General features: G+C 51.3%; 1 protein-coding gene across 5 annotated transcripts; it reads right to left on the bottom strand.

Moving 5' to 3' along the window:
- Positions 1 to 1926: 1926 nt before the first annotated feature.
- Positions 1927 to 17464, bottom strand: LOC107281496 (uncharacterized). Of its 5 annotated transcripts, XM_066312220.1 has the most exons (4): positions 17144 to 17464; positions 2831 to 16997; positions 2486 to 2721; positions 1927 to 2381 (listed from the first exon to the last, which is right to left on the bottom strand). In XM_066312220.1, the coding sequence occupies exon 2, from the start codon at positions 13477 to 13479 to the stop codon at positions 12160 to 12162; it is 1320 nt and encodes a 439-aa protein (XP_066168317.1). In that variant the 5' UTR covers positions 13480 to 16997; positions 17144 to 17464; the 3' UTR covers positions 1927 to 2381; positions 2486 to 2721; positions 2831 to 12159. The 5 variants fall into 5 exon arrangements, 4 of the variants coding, with proteins under 4 accessions (XP_066168317.1, XP_066168316.1, XP_066168314.1 ...); XR_001547277.3 differs by lacking the exon at positions 2831 to 16997; XM_066312219.1 differs by having other exon boundaries at positions 2486 to 16997.
- Positions 17465 to 25198: the final 7734 nt, after the last annotated feature.

Below are 25198 nucleotides of genomic sequence, written 5' to 3'. Positions count from 1 at the left end.
AAGTCAGTTCCATATAGGAATTAATGGCCATGTCCTTTTTTATTATTTTTTTACTAAACTTGCTACAATACATTGTAAAGTCTTGACGTAGAAAAATCTAGAAACGTATTTGTTATAAGACAATACACTTTAGTGATGATTCGCTAAATACATTATGACCATTACTTCAATATCTCAGGAGAGAAAATTTAGAATGTATGCCTTTACCCCATACTAGGTTATGTGTTCTTATATTTTCATCCCAAATTGCAAAGATCAAATCATTTGATGATTCATATAATGAAACTATCCAAAAGAAAAACAAATGGACATGAAATAAATTGAAAATTGGATACATGTTCCTGGATTTAAAACCAATACTTGATAGAAAAATTCAAACATTTTACAAGGGACGGTTAGAATGAAAAATATATATAATTTTAAAATACAATCAAACAAAAAAATGATATTATTGGATTTCTATTGAGGTTGTAAGATATCCTTTTGGCGAGTTAAAATACCCTAAATTTTATCATAGGAGCCACCTCCATTGTTTCGACACAATATTTTCTCATCAATTCAAAACCACATGATCTCAAGTAATTTTATTTTAGAATTTATATGTTGCAAGGGTAATTATAAAAATATAACCAGCTTTTAAAGCACACAAAATAAATTTAATTTTAGTTTAGAAAAAAATACAAGATATTTTAATAAAAATCCACCCGCACATAAATATTCATAATAAAATTTCACTCACATTATATAAGAAGGTGCCCGCGCATGTGCGCGGGCTACCTTTCTAGTTATGTACTAAAAGTCCACTAAACTTCCTACAAACACTCCTAAGCTGCCACGTGGCACTCCTACAAACTCTCCTAAGTCGCCACATGGCATTATCTAATCTCACAGTTGATTTTTACTTAAATTGGGGGATCCGTTATTTTACACCATTAGATTAGATCTATTATTAAAAAACAATAATTTCCTCATGTTTATAACGTACAACCGCTACAATCGTTCGGCATTCCTACAAACGCTCCTAAGCTGCCACGTGGCACTCCTACAAACTCTCCTAAGTCACCACATGGCATTATCTAATCTCACCATTGATTTTTACTTAAATTGGTGGATCCGTTATTTTACACCATTAGATTAGATCTATTATTAAAAAAAAATAATTTCCTCATGTTTATAACATACAACCGCTGCAATCGTTCTGCCGTACGTACGAGTTTATAAGGTACAAACGGTAATGTTGTTCTTCTGTATAAACATGATTGAAAACAAAAAAAAAATTAAAAGGTTTCCTAATGTTCGCCGGAAGAAAAAAAAACCATCCGCATGTACATAAAAAAAGACGGAAAAAAACATAACGGTCATCACCAAGAAGGCCTAGGGCTTTGACATGCAGCTTGGAATGTAGGATATACATGTCCTTCAATGGTCCAAAGATCAGAATAGGATTTTGCTCCTTTGACAATGTGCAGCAACATTCTAAGGTAGTACACATCTCCTTGGTCAGGACAAACATGTGCTATCCTTCCAATTTTCTTGCGGCAATTTTTTCGTGGAGCCCAATATTTACCATTACCATGCCAAGTAAAGTATTCTGGGAACTTTGCATATGTATATGGAGCAGCCTGAGAGTATTCTCTATTTGCAGCAAACCATGCTGTAAGTTTCGTAACACGATTGCGTGGGTTATCCAAGATCTATTCTAGATTATCATCCTCTATGAATGTAACACTATTCTCTAATGGCATATGTACATGGAGACGCTCAATAGCAGGATCAGTATAGTGAATCTTAAACTGAAGCAAACGCCACGCTGCCTCATTCGGCGCTATACATCTACATTCTAAATAGTCATGAATCTCATTAGTTCCAGCACATGCCCGTTTGCGCTTGAGACCAACCCTCGAACAATCAAAACCCTTAGCAACATATTTGAATAGATACTTTTCCATTCCATCACGATTATCTCTTTCCATATTGACATGCGCCTCATATTTGACTAATAAATCGATATTGTGGGGGACAACATGCCGATTATCAAGAGAAATTTCATTTTTGGCAACAATTATATCATTTTTTTGGCCGAGCATACCTTACATGGCCATTTGGCAGGATTGTTGTTTTATCACAATATTCCTTTGGGTAATTCTTTGAGCATTTACTGTCAACCATGCATGAACAATATGGATTTGCATCACCACAAGGTCCATGCATCATGAATGCCGCAACAGCGTCATAACCAACTCGATCAATGGATGGATCTGGAAGCTGTGCCGATATTAGTCTGTCAATATCAGCAAGTGTCAATGGACCACTCTTATCTAACCACGATATGATGTGAACATGTGGAAGTCCATGCTTCTGAAATTCAATTGTGTACACAACTACATAAAAGGAAAAATTATGTGAGAATGACACATACAAAATATTCTAATATATGAAGTGTGTAGTATGTTGTGTCATGATTCATAAACAATTAAATTATTACCTGTAGTGACAGGGCCAAAAAAATTTCTTCTTTACGATGTCGTTCATGAAGAGGTGCAGCTTAACATGGAATACATGATTAATAATATCAGGCCTATCAGCTGAGTGTTGCCCAGGGATGGTAGCCAAAGCTTGTGTTACCTCTGACCATAAGGATTCTAGATAGGTGAAAGCAGCAAGCTGCTTGAAAGAAGAATGAGCCACGTCGTCGGAAATTGCAAGCACCATCGGATGAGACTGGTAAAACAAAAGGACCGTTGGATCAATATATGAGAATAGAATCCATTGGGTCAATCTGGAGGCTTCGAGACAAAAGGTCACAAATACTCCATCTTTGAGAACTCACATGTCTAGGATATTTAAGGCTCTCATCGGTTGCCATTTTGTTTAAAATGGCTTATTTGGCTTATTAGAAAATTAAAATTAATTTATAAGTAAAACTTTTGTAGATTTATTCGTAGCTGACAGAGCGTGGGGCTCCTCACCGGGAGACCGCGCAGGCCCCCCTTTGCCGGTTCGGCCGGGGGCCCTGGGTGAGATTCTAAGCTCCTAGTCTGTGGAAAGTTCGCGAGAATGGAAAAAGCACAAGACACTGGCGATGTATACAGGTTCGGGCCGCTGAGAAGCGTAATACCCTACTCCTGTGTTCTGGTGGATCTGTGTATGAAGAAGCTACAAAGAGCTGGAGAGCCAGAGAGCTCTTATTCTAAAAACCCTCTTCTCCTTTTTTTTTTCTCGTGGGATCCCCTCTCCAGATCATCCCCCCTTCCGGCCTCTCCCTCTTAAGTGGGCAAGGTCCTCCTTTTATATCTTAAGGGGATACCACATGCACCACTTCTACCTCTCTCTCTTTTTGGGTGGGGGCCCATCCTATCTATAGTAAAACTTGGCTTGCCTTCTCTTGGAAGCTGAAACACTGCCTGTTTTTGAGTGTGGCCACGCGTCCTCGTTCGTCTGACCTCGGGGATCACCCTGTCATCTCTTCATAAATGGGCGGAGATTTGCAACGGCTGCTGCCCGAGTGACCCTTCTGATGGGACGGCCCATACCTACCTCCACTCCGCCGGAAGCAGGTGCAACGTGGGAACACGGTTGTCTTCCGGCGACATAACCAGTGTCAGACCAGTCACAGACCGGTCACCTTTGTCCACCACGTGTCAGTTTAGCAATCTGCATGTTCGCCCTTCTTCATACAACGTCTTGCTTATAATGGTTGGGATAAAGCCTGGCATATATCTGACCAGGACCAACGTGCCATCTCCAGGAGCTAGCACGCTGGCTCCGGCTAGGGACGAGTGCCTAGAGACTCTCATCCTGACGGGACGGGGCGAGGCGTGTGTCAGATCGCCTGTTGCCTCCTAACCCGCAATCTGACCGATCTGTGACCGGTCACAGACCGGATAAACGAGCATGCCATACTGCGCTACATGTGGCGTGACGCGCTCGTCCAAACCGCAATAAATGCGGTTAGGTGAGCCCCGCTATGCTCACCTACCCCATATACGCGGCGCAAAACCCACAAGGGGTCGGGGCGCCTCGGCCCTCGGGGCCGAGACGGGAGCGGTCCGACCCCTCGGGGAGACAAAGAGAAGGGCGGCCGTATCACCCTCGGGCCCGACCCCCCCCCCCCCCCCCGAGGGGGTTAGGCCACGTGGGTGATCGTGTCTGCCTCAAGTCTCTAAGTCATGATACTCCCGGTCCCATGTCACTGACAGTAGCCCCCGGCGTTATGCCAGGGCGATCGCCCTCCTCGAGGGAAGCGGTCGGGCGTGACGCCACTTCCTAAGGCCTGGTGACAGGTGGGGCAGGTCTAAAAATCGGGACAAGCCGGTTCGTTTTTCCTGGAGATATGGTGATGGCGCTTCGGTCGGCGAGCGTAATTAACGCGCGCACGATATGTTCCATCTCGACTGCCACAGCCGCATATCCACCTCATGCACCGCAAACGGGCGAATGGGATTAGTGGAAGCGTGGGCGCGAGAAACGAGGGGGCAAGATAGTGGGCGCGAGAAACGAGGAGCCGGGCACAGCGTTGGCAAGGGTATAAAGTCGCCGAGGAAGAGATTTGCTTCCTTCCTCTCGCCATTATTCCCCTTGTCTTCGCCGCTTGCGCCCTAACTCCTTGTTTCCTGTGCCCTACCTTCGCCACACGCGCTCGCTCTCAAACATCTCTTCTTCCGGCGTCATGGCACGGGGCTCCGCTCCGCTTGACGGTAGCGTGCTGCCGCCTTCCCGCATCGTGAGCGAGAGACAGGCCGGGCTGCCGCGCCGCTTCATGCCGGAATCTGCCACCGGCCGGGAGATAGTCTCGCTGGGCGAGGGATGCCCGGCGCCACGCTACCCGGGGCGGTCCGTCTTCTTCCTCCCTTTTGCTATGGCAGGGCTGGTTCCGCCATTTTCTTCTTTCTTCATGGATGTTCTGGAGTTTTACGATCTCCAGATGGCGCACCTCACCCCCAACGCGGTAATGACATTGGCCATCTTCGCGCACCTGTGCGAGATGTTCATCGGGGTGCGCCCATCCCTTCGGCTGTTCTGGTGGTTCTTCACCGTACAGCCGGTGTCGCCGCCGTCGGTGGTTGGTGGTTGCTACTTCCAGCCGCGGGGGCCGGTGCTGAACCGCTACATTCCCTGCGTCCTCCGCAAGAAGTGGGATGACTGGAAGAGCGACTGGTTCTACACCCCCCTCGCCGACGAAGCGCGCCTCCGACTTCCGAGCCAGCCTCCAGCGCAGGCCTCCAACTGGCGGGCGCCGGTAGATCTGGGAGATGGCTACGACGCCGTCCTCGACCGCCTGGCGGGCCTGCGATCCCAGGGGCTCACAGGGGCCATGGTGTTCGGCGACTATCTTCGTCGCCGGATCGCGCCACTCCAGCGGCGCGCCCGGGGCGCCTGGGAGTACACCGGGTCCGAGGACTGTATGAGGACCCACCGGGGGGTCAAATGGGACAGGGTCCCCGAAGACTTCAAGGTAATGATCCAACGGGTGCTGAATCTCAGCTCCGCGGAGGCATCCCTCATCCCCCAAGGAGTCCTCCCCCTCTGCAGCGATCCAGATCGCGCCAACATCCTGTCCATCATGATGGCGGTCGGGGCCTCAGAGGAACGAGCTCCTAAGGGCCATGACGGTGCGAGCGGGAGACGCAAGGGAGATCAATCTACCCTAGGAGGGGGTTGTGCTTCCGGGCCCCGTGATGGGGGCTCGGGGGGCAGCCGCCCTGCCGACGCCCGAGGGAAGAGGAAGCAAGAGGGTACTTCCTCCCCATCTCCTCCCCGAGGGGGCGGGGCGGCGCGTGTCAGCAGCAGGCGCCCGGAGGGGGCCGCACCGACGCCGCAGCCCGAGGGGGAGCGGAAGAAGAAACGGCTCCGCAAGATGGGGGGGACAGAACCATCCCGGGGAAACCTCATTTCCCCTCCAAGGTGGTCGTTTAACCGACCCCCTCGCAAGTTCGTCCCACGCCCATTGTGGCTGTATTCATTCTTCCAACACAAGTTTTCATTCACCCATCTTGTTTGTCTTCTGGCTTTTCTTCTGCTTCAGCGAGATCCCGTCGCGTCCTTCTTGCCAATTCAAGTCCGGCCAATCTGAGGCCGAAAATGCGGCGACCACGGAGGCTCGGAGGCGGGAATCTGACCGGCGAGAAGCCGCGAATCGCCTACGGGAAGCCGAGGAGGCCGCCCAGGTGGCCGTCCGAGCTCGCCAAGCTGAAGAAGCCGCTCGGGAGGAGGCCAGACTTCGCCAGGCCGAGGCGGCGACGACTTCCGAGGCAGCTCGCGACGAGGTCGCAGGCGCATCGCTTGGGCCCACTCCCTCGGGCGACGCTCAGGACAAGCCAGGTCGGGGGACATCCCTGAGTCCGGCACGTCCATCGGCGGGCCGAGCCGCGCGGCATCCTCACCGAGGCGGCTCTCCCCCACGCCTTCCGCTGCCCCACTGAGCGCAGAGCCTCTTCTGCAGGCCTTGGCCGTCGCTAACACCACGGTGTTGGACGGGTTAAGTGCCCAGATGGAGGCCTTGCAAGCAGAGCGGGTGGAGCTCGACGCCGCATGGGCACGTGTCGAAGAGGGGCGTCGCTCGGTGGAGGCCATGGTGGAGGTGGGCCGTAAGGCACACCGCCGGCACGTCTCAGAGCTCGAAGCCCGTCGGAAGATGCTGGGGGAGATCGCCAGGGAGGTGGAGGAGGAGAGGGGGGCTGCCCTCATCGCCACTACCGTGATGAACGAGGCGCAGGACGACCTCCGCCTTCAATACGGGAGCTAGGAGGCGGAGCTAGGGAAGAAGCTCGACGCCGCCCGGGGGGTCCTTGACGCTGCCGCTGCCCGAGAACGGCGGGCGGCGGAGACCGAGGTGGCATCCCGGCGGCGCGAAGAAACCCTTGAGGCCCGTGCCATGGCGCTGGAAGAGCGTGCCTGCGTCGTGGAGAGGGACCTGGCGGACCGCGAGGCCGCCGTTGCTATTCGGGAGGTCACACTGGCGGTGCACGAAGCCGCCTGTGCCGAAGAAGAGTCCGCACTCCGCCTCCACGAGGATACGCTCACCGAGCGGGAGCGAGCCCTCGAGGAGGCCGAGGCCGCAGCACAGAGGCTAGTGGAGAGCGCGTCCCTCCGCGAAGCTGCGCAAGAGGAACAAGCGCGTCGCAATCTGGAAAGTGCCCGCGCCGAGAGGGCCGCACTGAACCAGCGGGCCGCTGAACTCGAGGCGCAGGCAAGGGAGCTGGATGCAAGGGCGCGTAGCGGCGGGGCAGCCACGGGCGACAGCGACTTAGCCGCCCGCCTCGCAGCTGCCGAACACACCATCGCGGATCTGCAGGGCGCGCTGGATTCGTCCACCGGGGAGGTCGAGGCCCTTCGCCTGGCAGGCGAGATAGGGCCCAGCATGCTTCGCGACGCCGTGTCCCGTTTAGACTGCGCCGGGCGGCAGGCGGGTCTCTGGGGCGGGCGGACTGTGAAGTACGCCGCCAACCAGGGGGGCCTCGCCCAGCGCCTCTCGGAGATGGCCGGGACTCTCCAGCGGCTCCCCGAGGAGCTCGAGGGGACGATTAAGTCATCCTCGAGGGACCTCGCCCGAGGAGCGGTGGAGCTCGTACTGGCGAGTTACCAGGCCAGGGACCCCGACTTCTCCGCATGGACGGCGCTGGACGAGTTCCCTCCCGGGACTGAGGACGGCGCGCGCGCGCAGGTCCGGGATGCCGCCGACCATATCGTCCACAGCTTCGAGGGTTCGGCCCCTCGGCTCGCGTTCGCCCTCAACTCCGACGAGGAGGACGATGACGGCGGTGTGGGCGATAGTGGCGACGAGGCTGGCGACCCGGGTGCATCGGAGTGAGCCCCCAGGCCCCCGCCAATCCTCAGTTTTTTCTTCTTTTCTTTCTTCCAAGGCCTTCGGGCCTCCTTTTTGTATAGATTAACTTAATCTGCAATCAAAATAAAGAAATTTCTGTGTCAATTTCATTTTGCTATGTGTATGAGATGAGGATGATCTGTGCCGTGGTCCTTTTATGTCTTAACTTGATTAAGGGCTCGTGCCCAGGTCCCAGTCCTCAAAAGGCGCGGGTCGGGGCTAGTGCCTGGGGAGATCCACGTGTCGAGACTGGCCAGGCCGGGAGCGTGGTGACCGAGGGTTATGGGTGACCCGATTGTGGGTTTTTGCCGATTTCCCCCCGGAGTTCACCACGCCCCGGGGCACGGCTCGGTTCTGGGCCCCTTTTGGCGATTTTAGCCGACCCGAGCCCCCGAGGGCAGGATTGAGCACAAGTGACCTATTTTAAGTCAAGATTCTTCAAAAGGGAACAACAGCACAGATACAGCCTTTAGGAAATCGAAAATGCTTTTATTGAAATACAGATAGAAGAAAAAATATGCATATGTGGTAGCCCCCGGCCAACCCTGCACGCCTGAAGGGGGTGCGGGGTTGGCCCGAGCCCGAAACCTGACACCCGAACTCCATTAGGGGTAGAAGCGACGAAGGTGTTCAATGTTCCACGGGTTAGGCAGCTCTGTGCCGTCGCCCGTGGCCAGCCGAACGGAGCCCGGCCGGGGGACGCCGATCACTCGATACGGACCCTCCCACATTGGTGAGAGCTTGCTCAATCCAGCACGCGTTTGGACGCGGCGTAGGACGAGGTCGTCGACGCAGAGTGAACGTGCCCGGACGTGGCGCTGATGGTAGCGCCGCAGGCTCTGCTGGTAGCGTGTGGCTCGGAGGGCCGCGCGCCGCCTTCGCTCTTCCAAGTAGTCGAGGTCATCTCTGCGAAGCTGATCTTGATCAGCCTCGCAGTACATGGTGGCCCGAGGGGACTTCAGGGTGAGCTCGAATGGGAGAACCGCCTCCGCGCCGTAGACGAGGAAGAAAGGCGTTTCCCCGGTTGCTCGGCTTGGTGTGGTTCGGTTGGCTCAGAGCACTGCTGGCAACTCCTCGATCCACGAATCGTCGTGCTTCTTGAGGATGTTGAAGGTCTTGGTTTTAAGGCCTTTGAGGATTTCCGCATTGGCGCGCTCCACTTGGCCATTGCTTCTGGGGTGGGCGGGTGAGGCGAAGCAGAGTTTAATGCCCATGTCTTCGCAGTAGTCACCGAAAAGCTCACTAGTGAATTGGGTGCCGTTATCCGTAATAATACGGTTAGGCACCCCAAACCGGGCTGTGATGCCCTTAATGAATTTAAGTGCGGAGTGCTTATCGATCTTGACGACCGGATAAGCCTCGGGCCACTTAGTGAACTTGTCGATCGCGACATACAGATACTCAAACCCGCCCGGGGCCCGCCTAAACGGACCCAGGATATCGAGCCCCCAGACAGCAAACGGCCATGAAAGTGGAATGATCTGCAGTGCCTGGGCCGGCTGATGGATTTGCTTGGCGTGGAACTGACACGCTCTGCATCGCCGGACCAGGTCGACCGCATCATTGAGAGCTGTTGGCCAATAGAAACCTTGACGAAAGGCTTTGCCAACCAAGGTGCGCGAGGCGGAGTGGGCTCCGCATTCGCCTTCATGGATATCAGCAAGAAGCTCGACGCCTTGTTCCCGAGGAATGCACTTCAGGAGGATTCCGTTAGCCGCGCGCCGATAGAGGGTCCCTTCTATCAGCACGTAGCGTTTGGAGATGCGCTGGACGCGTTCACTTCCTTCGCGGTCCTCGGGTAGAGTCTTATCTGTGAGGTATGCTTGGATCTTAACGATCCAAGCAATCAATCTAAGGGAGCTGGGAGCGCTCCCCTCGGGTCCCGAGGCCTGGACTCCGACGGGCCTCGGGGGCCGGTCAGGTGCGTCCGTCTCCCCTAAGGGGTCAGGTCGCGCCGATGGCTGGGCAAGCCTTTCTTCAAAGGCGCCCGGTGGGGTCTGGGCTCGTGAGGAAGCGAGCCGTGAGAGTTCGTCGGCAATCGTGTTATCCCGTCTGGGCACATGCCGAAGCTCTATCCCGTCGAAATGGCGCTCCATACGTCGTACTTGGCGTACGTAAGCATCCATCTGCGGGTCAGAGCACCGGTATTCCTTACAGACCTGGTTAACCACTAGCTGGGAGTCGCCTAACACCAGGAGGCGGCGGATCCCCAGTCCAGCTGCCACCCTGAGTCCCGCAAGGAGTCCCTCGTACTCTGCCATATTATTGGTCGCCCGAAAGTCAAGGCGAACCAGGTATCTGAGGACGTCTCCGCTCGGTGAGGTCAATATGACCCCCGCACCGGCGCCCTGAAGAGACAGGGAGCCGTCGAACTGCATCACCCAGTGGGCGGTGTGAGGCAGCTGCGAGGGGCCCGAGCTGGCCTCGGGGACTGAGACGGGCTCGGGAGCCGGGGTCCACTCTGCCACAAAATCGGCGAGGGCCTGGCTCTTGATAGCGTGACGTGGTTCAAAGTGCAAATCGAACTCAGAAAGTTCAATTGTCCATTTCACCACCCGTCCTGTACCCTCTCGATTATGCAAGATTTGGGCGAGGGGGTAAGACGTAACCACCGTGACCCGATGCGCCTGAAAATAATGGCGCAGTTTCCTCGAAGCCATCATAATAGCGTAAAGCATCTTCTGGACCTGAGGGTATCGGGTCTTGGCGTCCCGGAGGGCCTCACTAACAAAGTAGACGGGCCGCTGCACCTTTCGGTGGGGCCGATCCTCTTCGCCAGGGGTCGCATCCCTGGGGCGCTCTTCGTCCAAGCGGCCTCGCGGGGCGCACTTGTCTTCTGTGCTGACGACCTCGGGGTCGGAGGACGACAGGTGCGGCCTTCCCACAGTGGCCTCAGGGCCGTCCTGGGGGTCGGGGGCTCCTGGCGTCGTCGGACAAGCGGGCAAAGGGTCAACCCCGGTCATCGGGAGCCTTAGGCCACCGTTCGGCTCGGGGGCCTCTTCTCCCTGCTCTCTCCCGGGTCGAGTCGGCACAGGGTTAACCTCGGGGTCAGAGGGCGATAGGTGCGGCCTTCCCGCAGTGGCCCCCGGGCCATCCTGGGGGTCGGGGGCACCTGGCACCGTCTGACAAGCGGGCAGAGGGCCAGCTCCGGTCGTCGGGGGCCTTGGGCCACCGTTCGGCTCGGGAGCCTCTCCTCCCTGCTCTCTCCCGGGCCAAGCCAACACAGGGTGGGGATGCGCGGAATGAGGGTTGTCCTCATCGCGCTCCACAACTAACGCCGCACTAACTACCTGCGGGGTCGCCGCTAAGTAGAGTAGCAAGGGTTCACCTGGCTCCGGGGCGACCAGAACTGGGGGAGAGCTAAGATACGCCTTCAACTGAGTGAGGGCACGTTCAGCTTCCTCCGTCCAGGTAAACGGCCCGGAGCGTTTGAGGAGCTTAAATAAGGGTAGCGCCTTCTCTCCCAGCCTCGATATGAACCGACTTAGGGCGGCCATGCAACCGGTGACGCATTGCACATCCCTAAGCTTGCTGGGGGGGCGCATCCGTTCTATAGCTCGTATCTTCTCGGGGTTGGCCTCAATGCCTCGGGCAGAGACCAAGAACCCGAGAAGCTTGCCCGCAGGTACACCGAACACGTACTTATCGGGGTTCAGCTTTATGCAGGTGGAGCGGAGACTCTCGAAAGTTTCCGCCAGATCTGAAAGTAAAGTTTCTCGGTCGCGGGTCTTCACAACCAAGTCATCGACATAAGCCTCAACATTACGTCCTATTTGGCTACCCAAAGAAATTCGAGTAGTACGTTGAAAAGTAGGACCTGCATTCTTTAACCCGAATGGCATTGTCGTATAACAATAAGTTCCTATGGGGGTAATGAACGCAGTTTTTTCCTCATCCTCCCTAGCCATGCGAATCTGATGGTAACCAGAGTATGCATCTAGAAAACACAAAAGGTCGCACCCCGCTGTGGAGTCGACAATCTGATCTATGCGAGGAAGGGGGTAAGGGTCCTTAGGACATGCCTTGTTAAGGTCGGTGTAGTCGATGCACATCCGAAGCTTGCCGTTCGCCTTGGGAACGACCACCGGGTTCGCCAGCCACTCCGGATGGATGACCTCGCGGATGAATCCGGCCTCCAGAAGTCGCGCCACCTCCTCGCGGATGAAAGCTTGACGTTCCGGGGCCTGCCGGCGCACTTTCTGCCGGACCGGCTTTGCGCCCGGCCGCACGGCGAGACGGTGCTCAATCACCTCCCTAGGGACCCCGGGCATATCCGCCGGTCTCCATGTGAAGATGTCAGCGTTTGCCCGCAGGAAGGAGACGAGCGCGTCTTCCTATTTGCCATCCAGAAGACCACCGATTCGTGTGGTCTTGGACGGGCCGTCGCCCAGGGCAACCTCCTTGACCGGGACCTCGTCGCACGTGACTATCCGCTGCCTCGGGGCGGCGGGGACGGAGGTGCCAAGCCTCTCGTCGCCACCCTCGGGCTTGGACGCAGCGGCGAGGTGGTCCGCGCGCTGCTCCATACAAGCGAGCGCGACTTTGAGGTCGCCATGGACAGAGATGGGGCCACCGGGGCCCGGCATCTTCATCTGGAGGTAGGCGTAATGGACCGCCGCCATGAACTTCACCAACGCGGGCCTCCCTAGGACCGCGTTGTAGGGCAGACTGAGGTCCGCCACATCAAAGTTCACCCGTTCCGTGCGGAAGTTGGCGGATCCACCGAAGGTGACCGGGAGGTCGATATGACCTAGCGGCCAAGTGTGCCCCGGCGTCACACCGATAATCGGCTGGGACGGCCGGAGCACCATCCCCGGGGCCTTGATGGCGTCAAAGGCTGCGGGGGAAAGGATGTTGAGGGCTGCTCCCCCATCAATGAGGACACGCCCCAGCTTCACGTTGCAAACAGTGGGGGAAACCACCATTGCGACCTGTCCTCCTCGGGCAACGCACGGTGGGTGGTCGGTCTGGTCGAAGGTGAGGGCAACCTCTGACCACCGCGCCCGGCGCGTCGCCTCATGAGTAGGGGCCGCGGCCAGAAGCTCTCGCTTCATGGCCTTGAGGCTCCGGCGAGAAACGTGAGCACACGCTCCCCCATCGACAGTGGCAATGGTGGCCCCAGGCTCTTGGAAACCCAGGTCATCATCGCCGTCATCGATGTCCTCGGCGGGGGCCTTCTGTTTGGCCTCTCTTCGCCGATTGCCGGAAGGAACCGCCGGGGACTTGCCCTCTCGGCGCTCCTGCCTCCTCTCCTCCTCCCACTTCCTCGTCCACTCAGCCAAACTTTTGACTGCACGGCAGTCCGCGAGGTCGTGAAGGGAGGTGTTGTGGACGGTGCACCACTTGCCGGTTGGGCGCTCCCTGCTGGGAGCGCTGGCCTCCTTTTTGTCGCTCGCAGGCCTCCCCTTTCGGGTGGCCCGCGAAGCACCCTCGACGGCGAGGACATGACCCTCGTCGTCGGAATGGGCTGACCTTTTCTTCCTCCTCCTGTCACGCCGCCCTGTCCGAGCAGCGGATCCGGGGGCGGCCGAAGCTGCCACACCAGAACCGGAGGGGTTCCAGGTCCATGACTCCTCCTTACGAGCCACTCGGTCCGTGAGCTGAAAAAGCTCCGCGGTAGTCTGGGGCTCCTTGGAGGCGATCTTTTCGAGCATGCGGTTGTGCCGCACACCCCCCCCTAAACGCGTAGATCACCGCGTGTGCAGGGATGCATGGTATGGTGTTGCGGACTTGACAGAACCGCTGAATGTATGAGCGAAGTGACTCATCCCTTCGCTGTACTGCGTGCAAGTCCGCTTCCTCACCTGGACGCGGATATGTGCCTTGAAAGTTCATGGTGAACTGTTGGCACAAGTCCTCCCAAGAGTGGACGGACGCGGGTGGCAAGTTCATTAGCCAACCCCGCGCCTGTCCCTTCAGGGCCATGGGAAAGAAATTCGCCATGACCCTGTCGTCACCCCCGGCGGCCTCGATCCCGGTCGTGTAGACCTGGAGAAACTCGGCGGGGTTGACGCTCCCGTCATATTTTTCGGCGATGGTGGGCCGGAACCTTGGGGGCCAACGGACGTTCCGAAGGCTCGCCACAAAGGCTCTACAGCCGACACCACCAACCGGGGGCACGGAGGGCTGATCCCCGCGTCCGTGTTGAGGTGACACTCCGGACGAGGAGGCGCCCTCCGTTGCGTGGGCAGCACGTCGGCCATTACGCCGGCGCTCGATACTGATGCGGGCATCCGGCCCCCCACGCAGATCTTCCCGGGTCGGAGGCGCTGACGAAGGAGTGGCGGCCGAATGGCGAACAGCGGCCGCCGCTCGCCGCGCCCTCCGTCTTGACGACGCGGAGCCGGTGGTAGCAGTACCAGAGGTCTTGGTGGCGGAGGACCGCCCACCAGCATCTAGGCGCTGCCGCGCCGTCATGACCAAGTTGGCCACGTCGTCCAGCCAACGTTGGGCTGGAGACTCCGGGTCAGGGACAATGAGCGGGTGACGTAGGAGCGCGCCCGCAGCTTGGAGCGCGCCCTGGGGCGTGCTGCCGTCGCCGTAGACGAGGAGGCGACGCTCCCCATCTCGCCGCCCTTCCCCATCACCCGTGGATGTCGAAGTCGCGGATCCTTCGACCCTCTCGAGCGCCTCCTCCCGCCTAGGACTTTGGCGTGGAGGGGGCGGTGGAGTACGAGCTCGATGGCGTGGGTTCGGCTCCCCATCGTCACCGCTAACACTCGGAGAGAGGTTGTGCGCCTTTGCTTGTTCGGCCATTGGGCTGAACAGGAAAAGCTTGGCGCACACGAAAGAATGCGGGAGCTTAGAAAAACACACGCAGAGTCCCCTACCTGGCGCGCCAGATGACAGAGCGTGGGGCTCCTCACCGGGAGACCGTGCAGGCCCCACTTTACCGGTTCGGCCGGGGGCCCTAGGTGAGATTCTAAGCTCCTAGTCTGTGGAAAGTTCGCGAGAATGGAAAAAGCACAAGACACGGGCGATGTATACAGGTTCGGGCCGCTGAGAAGCGTAATACCCTACTCCTGTGTTCTGGTGGATCTGTGTATGAAGAAGCTACAAAGAGCTGGAGAGCCAGAGAGCTCTTATTCTAAAAACCCTCTTCTCCTTTTTTTTTCTCATGGGATCCCCTCTCCAGATCATCCCCCCTTCCGGCCTCTCCCTCTTAAGTGGGCAAGGTCCTCCTTTTATATCTCAAGGGGATACCACATGCACCACTTCTCCCTCTCTCTCTTTTTGGGTGGGGGCCCATCCTATCTATAGTAAAACTTGGCTTGCCTTCTCTTGGAAGCTGAAACACTGCCTGTTTTTTAGTGTGGCCACGCGTCCTCGTTCGTCTGACCTCGGGGATCACCCTGTCATCTCTTCATAAATGGGCGGAGATTTGCAACGGTTGCTGCCCGAGTGACCCTTCTAATGGGACGGCCCATACCTACCTCCACTCCGCCGGAAGCAGCTGCAACGTGGGAACACGGTTGTCTTCCGGCGACATAACCAGTGTCAGACCAGTCACAGACCGGTCACCTTTGTCCACCACGTGTCAGTTTAGCAATCTGCATGTTCGCCCTTCTTCATACAACGTCTTGCTTATAATGGTTGGGATAAAGCCTGGCATATATCTGACCAGGACCAACGTGCCATCTCCAGGAGCTAGCACGCTGGCTCCGGCTAGGGACGAGTGCCTAGAGACTCTCATCCTGACGGGACGGGGCGAGGCGTGTGTCAGATCGCCTGTTGCCTCCTAACCCGCAATCTGACCGATCTGTGACCGGTCACAGACCGGATAAACGAGCGTGCCATACTGCGCTACATGTGGCGTGACGCGCTCGTCCAAACCGCAATAAATGCGGTTAGGTGAGCCCCGTTATGCTCACCTACCCTATATACGCGGCGCAAAACCCACAAGGGGTCGGGGCGCCTCGGCCCTCGGGGCCGAGACGGGAGCGGTCCGACCCCTCGGGGAGACAAAGAGAAGGGCGGCCGTATCACCCTCGGGCCCGCCCCCCCCCCCCCCCCCCCGAGGGGGTTAGGCCACGTGGGTGATCGTGTCTGCCTCAAGTCTCTAAGTCATGATACTCCCGGTCCCATGTCACCGACAGTAGCGACTTAAAAGCCAACATTAACAAAAATTACGTTAAAAGCATTTTAAAATCAACTTCAAAATCAAGTTTAAAAATTCAAATTTTGGCTTATTCTTTGGCTTTTTAGGCCAAACGATGGGGCTGTAAAACACTACTTCGATTAATTGATCGACTGATCAAATAAAGAAAAAAATATTGAATGTAGCCTCACCCGTAAATTTCAAGGTAAAAAATATTGTAGTCCTTCCAGTTCTTCGAGGTAAAGAATATTTTCAGTCATGTGAGGTTAATATTTTTTTTTAAGGTTAATAGTCCTTCCAGTCATGTGAGGCTGCAATACTCCATCAATTTTACCTTGATCAATAAAGAAAAAATATTTAATTTATTCATTTACTTTGTTACCTACATCAATCACAACCTTTCATTTTTAATTTTACCTTTTTTTTCTTAATGGAAATCCATCTCAAGAAATCTGAAAATAGGTAATATTATCTTCATTTTTAAATATATGGTGCCGTTGAATTTTTTATATGTGTTTGATCATTCGGATAATTCAATTAATTTTGCAAACATAAAAAAATAACTCACGCTTAAAAAAAACTTAGATAAATAAATCAAACCGACTCAATTGTAATATATTTTACGATAGAGGCGGTAGTATCCTCACCAAACTGACTCTATTGATTGCCCACTCATATAGATAGGTTATGCCGTAACTTAGAGTTGCGCGAAGCGCAACCGAGTGGCTAGTTTGATGTGAAAGTGATAAACAAATCAGGGCAACCATATTTTCTACATAGAGCAACCGAATCTAAGTAAGTTTGGTATAAATATCTTGGCCCCCCAATATAAGAAGAAGGCAATATAACTCGCTACCCGGCATCTGATGCTTCTGTGATGCCTGAATGGACCATAGTGGATACCTCATTGAATGAAGCTGCTCTATACTTAAGCTGAAATGTCTTGAATCTGTAGTGACTCAGGTGAGATTCTTCCATACAACAATAGGCATCTATGACATAAGCCTGGGTTCCTCTCTTGCAGCTCTCTTGCAGCGCATAGGAGTATTGATGTCATCAGCTCTGTCATGAAGCCTATATGCAAAGTATTCAACCATAGTAGCCTTCTTTCTCTTGATAGCTTGTGATCGAGCACAACGTCGGTATGTGATATTATTTTAATAAACCGTGTCTTCAGGAAGCAACAGCAAGAAAGAGCGGTATAGAGAAAAATGGCTTACCGAAGAAAACCGAGGATGAAGTCAGCTGTCCGGAGCGGACGTGCTGGCAGATGGCAGCCGCTCGACCAGGGCAACAATCGGGAGCCTTGATGGGTGCGGCCAGTGCGCCGGCAGCCTGACCAATAGAGATAGCTGGACGACGACTATAACCAGCGACAACCACCACGGGGCAACCCTACAATCACAGGCGGTGGGTGGGGAAGAACGCAGGTCGGGGAAGAGAAAGGCAGTCGTCGGCGAACTGGTGATCGATGGGGCGGAGGGGTTGGCGTCGATTTCTCCGATGGATTAGGGATTTCTTTTCATAAATTGAGAATTGATGGGTGTGTGCTGTAGAGGGCAAGCAGATGAATTGAGGATTGATGGGTGTGTGATGTGTGGTGGAGAGGGCAAGCATATCGGGTTGGCAAGCGGACGGACAGATGACAGCCACGACAGAGCATCGCATGGCACACGCAGCCGCAGGGGCGTAGCTAGCTGGTAGTCCCGGTGGGCTCGGGACTACCCTAAAATTTGGCCCAAAGACCCCCCACCCCCTAAAAAATTTAGGCCCAAATAGGTTGCTTGGCCCAAATAGCCCAGAAACATTAGGGTTGGAGAGTCCCAGGCACTCAGCGTCTCAGCCAGTTCGCCCAATCGCCCGAGCCCAACGCCGCCAGCCGCCAGCCTCCGCGAGACTGTGACTCCGCGCCGGTGCCCGGTGTCGTCCCCAGCTAGCCGGCTCCCCGCAGTCCGCGCCGACGCTGTGCCATCCCCTCCGGCCTCCCCTCCTTATGCGACTCCCCGCCGGCGAGGCGGCGCCGCCACCGCCGTCCCATCCCCTCCTCGCGAGGCCGCGACTCCGCGTCTCCGTGCCGGCGTCGCCACCGCCGTCCGCGCCAGCGCCACACCGTCCTCCCCTTCGGCCTCCCCGCCGTCCGCGCCGACGCCGCTCCGTGCCGCCGTCTCCCCTCCGTGGCTCAGCCCAGGTAACGAATAGCTTCCTAAATGGCTAAATCGATTTGTGAAGTGTGATTAGAGATTAGTGAGTCTGTGAATAACTGAGTATGCAATTTATAAATTGTTACTGATTAGTGAATATATGATGATCTATTGAATCATTGCTTAGTCACATATACTGAGAAAGACATCTTCTCCAAAGTTAGTGAGGAAGACATTATACAAACTTTCATGACTAAGGCCAAGCGTACACTGCGGTAGTGGCTTTGTAATTTTCTATTTATGTGTAAGATCTATATTGATTGTTGAACTTTCTATGTTGTAATATTTGCACATTTTGAACTTGCTTGTTAAGTAAGCCGCTTATGGACATTGGAAGATATTATTTCTATCACATTTTCACAAAATTTGTATTTGTATATCAGTTTTATGGTGCAAGGAAAATTTTACCACGTGACATGAACGTGTGAACTAGGACTACCTAAAGAAAAATTCCTGGCTACGCCACTGCGCAGCCGGAAGGAACTGTTGCACTATAGCAAAATATTGGTCGCTGGTGAAGCAAGTTACTGTTGGTAGTGGCTTAGGAAAACTAAAGATTTAAACTAAAATTTAATATGATTAAGCACGCGCGCACCCAACACACAGCACAGAAAAAACTCAACTTCCCAGTAATATACCTCCACGTTTACTTTACAAGGACGACATATGCATGTGTGCTAGTCCTACAACTCAAGTACAATTCGTTCCACTTTCTCCGTTTTAATATACGGTCCCATTAATTGTTTGGTATTCATCTTATTCGAAAATTTTAAAGTATACTGTACTTTATGTCAGGTTTTATTTCCCAAATTGTAAATTACTAGCTATTAGCAGTTTTTTTTTAAAAAAAAACTTTTGACCGGGTTTTATTACCAAATTTTGCATTTTTAACCGGTGACCCAAACGTCAGCTTCAAATAGTGTTCTTCCTCCTCACTCCATGCTCCCAGCCACATAATATTTTTACGAAAAGTTCTATATTTTTCTTAATTTTTGTTTGAATTGGAGCAATCTTTTTTTTATTCTCCTTTTTATTACCTCCAGTCAAATTTTGACATACTATCTCATAAAAAGAACAAAAGAAATACTAGTGGGATCCATACGTCAGTGACCAGAAAAAAAAGTATAGACCCATGTGTCAGCACTTCTTTCTATCCCCCTCTCTCTCTTGCTCCTCCACTGCCACCGCCGTTCAAGATTGTAACATCATGATTTTTCACCTCCGTTTAAAAACCTAACTTAAATACAAAATTTATTTTCAAAATTAATTTGGCTCTCATTTGAATTTTGGTTGTGCCACTAAAGATCTCAAATCATTCATCCAAAAGTCCACATACAAAGTCCTAGAATTATTAAAGCAGAAATGCTCAACATCGGGCGACCGGCGTGGGGGAACCCGGATTGGGCGCTCCCCCCTCCCTGACGCGCAGTGTCTCCTCCTGGTCCCACCATGTATATCCACCATATACTCCATTGAAACAAATCACCCACATATTTTGGAAACCCTCTATTAAGGGAATTTGGTTTATTTTTTGTTCCACAAAAAAATGTTTAACCTAGTGTACTTACAATGTTTTACTATGTATAGATCTAATGTTGCAGTGAACAAAAATATTCCATTACAAAAAATCACCCACATATTTTGGAAACCCTCTATTAAGGGAATTCGTTTTATTTTTTTTGTTCCACCAAAAATGTTTCACCTAGTGTACTCACAATGTTTCACTATGTATAGATCTAATGTTGCAGTGAACTGAAACATTCTTTCGCTATTTGCTGAAATATTATTTTCATATAAGGTGAAACAACACCTGATTTAAACGAGTGAAACATTTTCGATCTACTTAGTGAAACAATTCCGATATACCTGATGGAACATCGTGCAACATTTAAAAATAATTCAATAATAAGCTAAAAATTTTTTTCGTCGGAATATATCCATGTGTGGTCTTGCTTTGAAGATTTAATTCCAATGAATTTAATGGTGCAATCGGATCATGATTTGGATAAGTAATTTAAGAGAAAAATCAATTTAAAATAGTTTTGCACGTAAATTGAGCGACATCAGTGCTCGATTTTAACCTCCTCCTATCGGGCGTCCGAGCCGGAGTCGCTTCTTATTAAAGTCCACAGTCCATTTACAGCTATTGTTGAATCCAAATTTCAGTCCTATTCAAATCCCCTTCAATTTCCAGATCCCAAATTCCAGGAAAATAATAATAATAAAAGCATATTCACTTTGGGCTCTAGACTTTCTCCTTCGGGAGTACCTATACATCTTTCGAAAGATTTTTATAATCGTATCACACAGATTTTTAATCTTTGTATTAAAATCCGATAGATATAATAAAAAGCAAAAAGCAATTAAGAAACACCATAATGAACATTAAATTACCATATCCTCAAGAAAAAGACCAAATCCAATACAAAATTTAAAATTTACATGTGAAGATTCAAAAATTACAGTGTAACTTACAAAAGTTACAGTGTACACTGTAACTTACAAGAAAATGCACTGTAAATTTAAGTGAGAAAATCGAGTGAGAAATAAAAAAAATCTTTCGAGTGAGATAAAGTAAAATCGTTCTCCTTTCCTCTCCCTCCCCTAGCCCAGCACCCAGCCACCCAGGCCGACTCATTTTTCTCCCCCTCCCGACTGGCCTAGTCCAGGTCCAGCCCAGCTACTCCTTCCTCCTCCCTGGCAGCCTTCGCGCCTGCCCACCACCTGCTCGACAAAATGGGGCGAGACGCACAATGTCGTGCACAGCCGTGCTCAGTGTCGCGTCGTGCCGCTCCGCGACGAACCCGCGGGATGTGCCTCCACCTTCTCCCCGCGTCCCCCGCTGGTAAAGTGGGCCCAGCCGACGACTTCCTCGCACAGTGCCGGCCACTGTCGCATGCGTCATCACGCGGTCCCACGCAGACGTCGCCCAACCCGTCGTCGTGCGACACCTTGCCCCCCCCCCCCCCCCTCCCCCCGCGTCTCGCTTTTGCCCCAACGTTCGTGCCGTGCCAACGACGCTGCTCCCAGTCCATCACCGCGCCTCCTCGGCTCCTCGTGCTCCATCGCTTAGTATGGTCGAGCACCCACGCCACAAGTGTTCTACCGCCTCACCGTCACCGCGCCGCGTGCGAGGTAGACCCAGTCTACCATGGACCGACCCCCTGGTGTCACTGAATGTGGGCCTTACAAGGAGTCTTGTTCCAGAATATTCCTTTCCAATAAAAGAAACTACTTTTCCTTTAAACAGAAAATCTTTTAAACTTTGAAAATTCATATCTTGCAAACCGTAAATCCGTTCAACTTTCATAATTTTTCTAAAAATGAGATGTACCTAATGGCACCTCTATTTTGCTTTGTTATGGCTATTTTAGTAGCTTTTGTGCTGTTTTACTCTTTTTCACGTATAGTTGCTGAGCCTGAGGATGATCCAGGAGCTGTTTTTCACAAGGAAGAACCATCGCAAGACCAAGGCAAGCCACCTTTGACTATATTGCCTCCTCTCTCTCTCTCACTCAGTGCGCCACACACAAACACCGTGTGCTACGAAACTTCATAGCGCGAGTCACGACTTCCCTCACTCCCAGTTTTTCCATTCCATCGCTCCTCTCTGGCGTCCCCGCTCCCACCCCACGTTCCAACGTCGGTAAAAAAATTGCTCTCCCGGATTTATCGATTTTTCTCTAGCGCCCCTAAGCTATCCTCTCCAAATTTTTTTTTTTGAGAATTACACAGTACAACGCAGACACTCACAACGCACGCGCACTCACCCCTATGAACGCACGCACGCAAACCCTACCCCTATGAGCATCTTCGAAGACTGGGCCGGCAAATCCTGGAGAGATTGACGAAGTCACCACAGGCGCCTCGCTGTCGATGGGTACATCGCCTATCACTGAAAGCACAACGCCGTTAAATCCTGGAAAATTCGCTCCCACGGAGAGTCGAACCCAGGACATAGTTGTTTTCAATCTCAGATTTTTTTGGTTCGATACACCTGCTGGTTCCCACTAAGAGCGAGTAAAAAAATCACTTTGCTTCTCATGCCGCATGTATCCAGTCACGAGTAAAAAAATCACTGCCCGATTAGATTAGGTCCCGTTAAAAGGATTTAACTTTTTGAACAGCGTCCACACGATATCATATTGAGTAGTTAAAAAGTTACTAGCTCCTGTTCAATATGCATTGATCGGCCAGTAAAAAAATTGCTTTCGTGCTTCCGAATGCATCCATCTCTCGTTTCCTGTACTTTCCACTTTATTGGGTTCTCCCGTAGATTTGTTAAGTGAAAAAATTACTCCATGTTCTCTGTCCACTTTATCAGAGTTCCATCTAATAGATTTATCGAGTAAAAAAATTATTGTACCGATTATTTCGACATGGTTAGGGAAAATTATTTAGTTCAAACTACGTACGTAGTGAAAACTTGTAAATTACTGTTGGATCTAAAAATGGACGTTTGAGATTCGTACATGTCACCGTAAGTAAAAAATTTTACTCCTAGTAAAATTTTTACTCATGAGTGAATATGCGAGTAAAACTTTTTTGTAAATGTATGTATGTGTGTGTATATATATATATATAGATATATATATATATATATACATATATATATATATATATATGTGTATATATATATATATGTATATATATATGCAAAATTGCATTGTTTGTAAATGTGAATGCTTAGGTCACGCATTAAACTGTTTGGCCTTGGTTTGCACGTGTAACCAACGTACCCCACCTATTAGTCGCCCTTATAGATGGTAGGATATTGAAATAACATGTCATCGGTAGCTCCACAAATATTGTGCCAGCAACTTACCTTACAGGTTTGATCGCCGAGGTAGTTTGGCTTAGCCCTGCTACGATTGCATTGTCATTTGGGAAATATTCAAAACCCGATGTTCCATATCGGTGTGTTTGTGAAATAAAGCTTGATTGCCAACCTTGATGATAAATAGGCTGAGTCTGTATGGTTTACTATGTATTGTCATTAAGGATTGATTTCTTGGGGAATTCCATCCAAGCATTTTATAGTGCGACTACATGGGTATGCTGGGATACCATTAGAAGAGAATTTAGGTAGTCCATGGTTATGTTGTGTGCCACGAGGAGACGAAGTTTGTGCTTGGAGATTTTAGCCCTTCGTTGCCCTCACCACTATTGTGGCATTTATGGTACCGATAGGTGTAGGAGCATCCTTGTTGTACCCTGAGTAGGCGATGACTAGTGATGCCTTAAGCTTGCCATGTGACTCGACCAATTACGTGGCACGGGATTCTCATGAACTAGCTTTGTAAATAATGGATGACATGTGAATCCCTTTTTTTTTCTTTTCTTGTGATTGACACTAGGGACAAACTGGTTTTTTAATTGCAAAGTCGTATAAGCACCACATATACGCCATGTCAGATGATGACAAGTCAACACATCACGTTAGCTAAAATCGTTCTCGATTTATACTTGGGGGGTGTTTAGATCCCACCCCTAAATTTTATACCCTATCATATCAAACGTTTAAACATCTGCATTGTCGACGTTTGATGTCGCGATTCCGGTATTTGCATAGTATGGGGATTGTTGGTACTAGGATATATGCGAGGTTGTAATAAAAGAGATGGGGACGATGATTTTTATACAGGTTCGGGCCCCTGAATTGTGAAGTAATAACCCTACTCCTGTTGGCCGAAGCCGGTCGTTGCTCTTATTCACCATAATCACACCAATATAATATTTGGGATAGCCTATCTAACTGTTGTCGACATGGCGGTCTGAAGTTCTGACTCGTAGTCGACAACAGAGTAGCCTTCCTCCTCGAATCCGCATCCGGCGAGATCAAAGAAAGCGCTATGTCTCTCCTGACAGTATCCGTAGACACTGTAGGGGACTAGCCATGCTTATCTCTGAAGTCGATATCCGACGTCTTGTCTTGGCGCATGTTGGCTTGTATGTTGATCTTGTGTTTTAATCTATTGTTCTGTGTCCCCTCTCCTCTTAGGGGCCTTGTATTTATACCCATAGGTGTCCCCTTGTCCAAGTAGAACTAGAGAAACCAATATGGATACAATCCGAGTAATCCTTATCATTTCCATGTAGAACTCTATTCATCCTTCTTTATGCGGAACTCCTATATCCGAAGGTTGTTTCTGTATAAGACATGGTATGTTGTGGGTCCTGCTGAGATTTAGTCAACTAATATTAGGTATGTGGTATCCATAACCCTGACATGCATGAAGTATTAAATATATGCTAAAAAATAACTAATTGCACAGATTGCGACTGCTTTGCGAGACAAATCTTTTAAGCCCAATTGCTCCATGATTTGACAATGTTGTGCTACAGTAAACATGTGCTAATGACGGATTAATTAGGCAATAAATTTGTCTCGTGGTTTATTGACGGATACTGTAATTAGTTTTTTTATTAGTGTCCGAACACCCCATATGACATCCTATACAATACTCGATGTGATACGCCAAGACTTTATACCCCTGAATCTAAACACCCCCTTGTGTTAGAAGTAAAGGGTACACCGTATGTCCATTTTTGTGCTTAAGGGAAGCGAATGAAATTCAACAGTAGAGAGGTATGTAAAATGGAAAATTTAAGCGAAAACAAAAATCGCTCGCCACAAGCTTTCGTCCCAAATCAAATATGGACTGCCACGTGAGGAGACCGTTCCCAATCAGATCACTCATCGCCAAAAGTAGTAGAGCTTTTTTTTTTTTGGGCATGTGGTTTTGCGATCGAGGGATGGGAATCAGACTAGGCCTACAGTTAAGGGATTCAAAAATAATTTTTTTATTTTTTTCCATGAATAAGTTCATCTGAGATCCCTTAACTTGTCAACAAATCCGATTTTCATCCTTCAATCGGAAAACTAGATACAACATGTCCCTCAACTATCAAAAGTAGTGCAGATGAGGTCCCTCGGTGGTTTTGGCTGACGTGGCACATACGTGACTAATTTGACTTGGTCATCATATGATGTGGCATTGACGTGACACTTACATGGCAATTTGATCCGGAAAAATAATAAACCTCGTGGGACCCACATGTCAGTTTCACATG

This window comes from Oryza sativa, chromosome 7 (genome assembly GCF_034140825.1).
Source record: "Oryza sativa Japonica Group chromosome 7, ASM3414082v1".
Classification (NCBI taxonomy): Eukaryota; Viridiplantae; Streptophyta; class Magnoliopsida; order Poales; family Poaceae; genus Oryza; species Oryza sativa.
The sequence above is the reverse complement of the archived record's forward strand: the minus strand, read 5'-3'. Positions and strand labels throughout refer to the sequence as shown.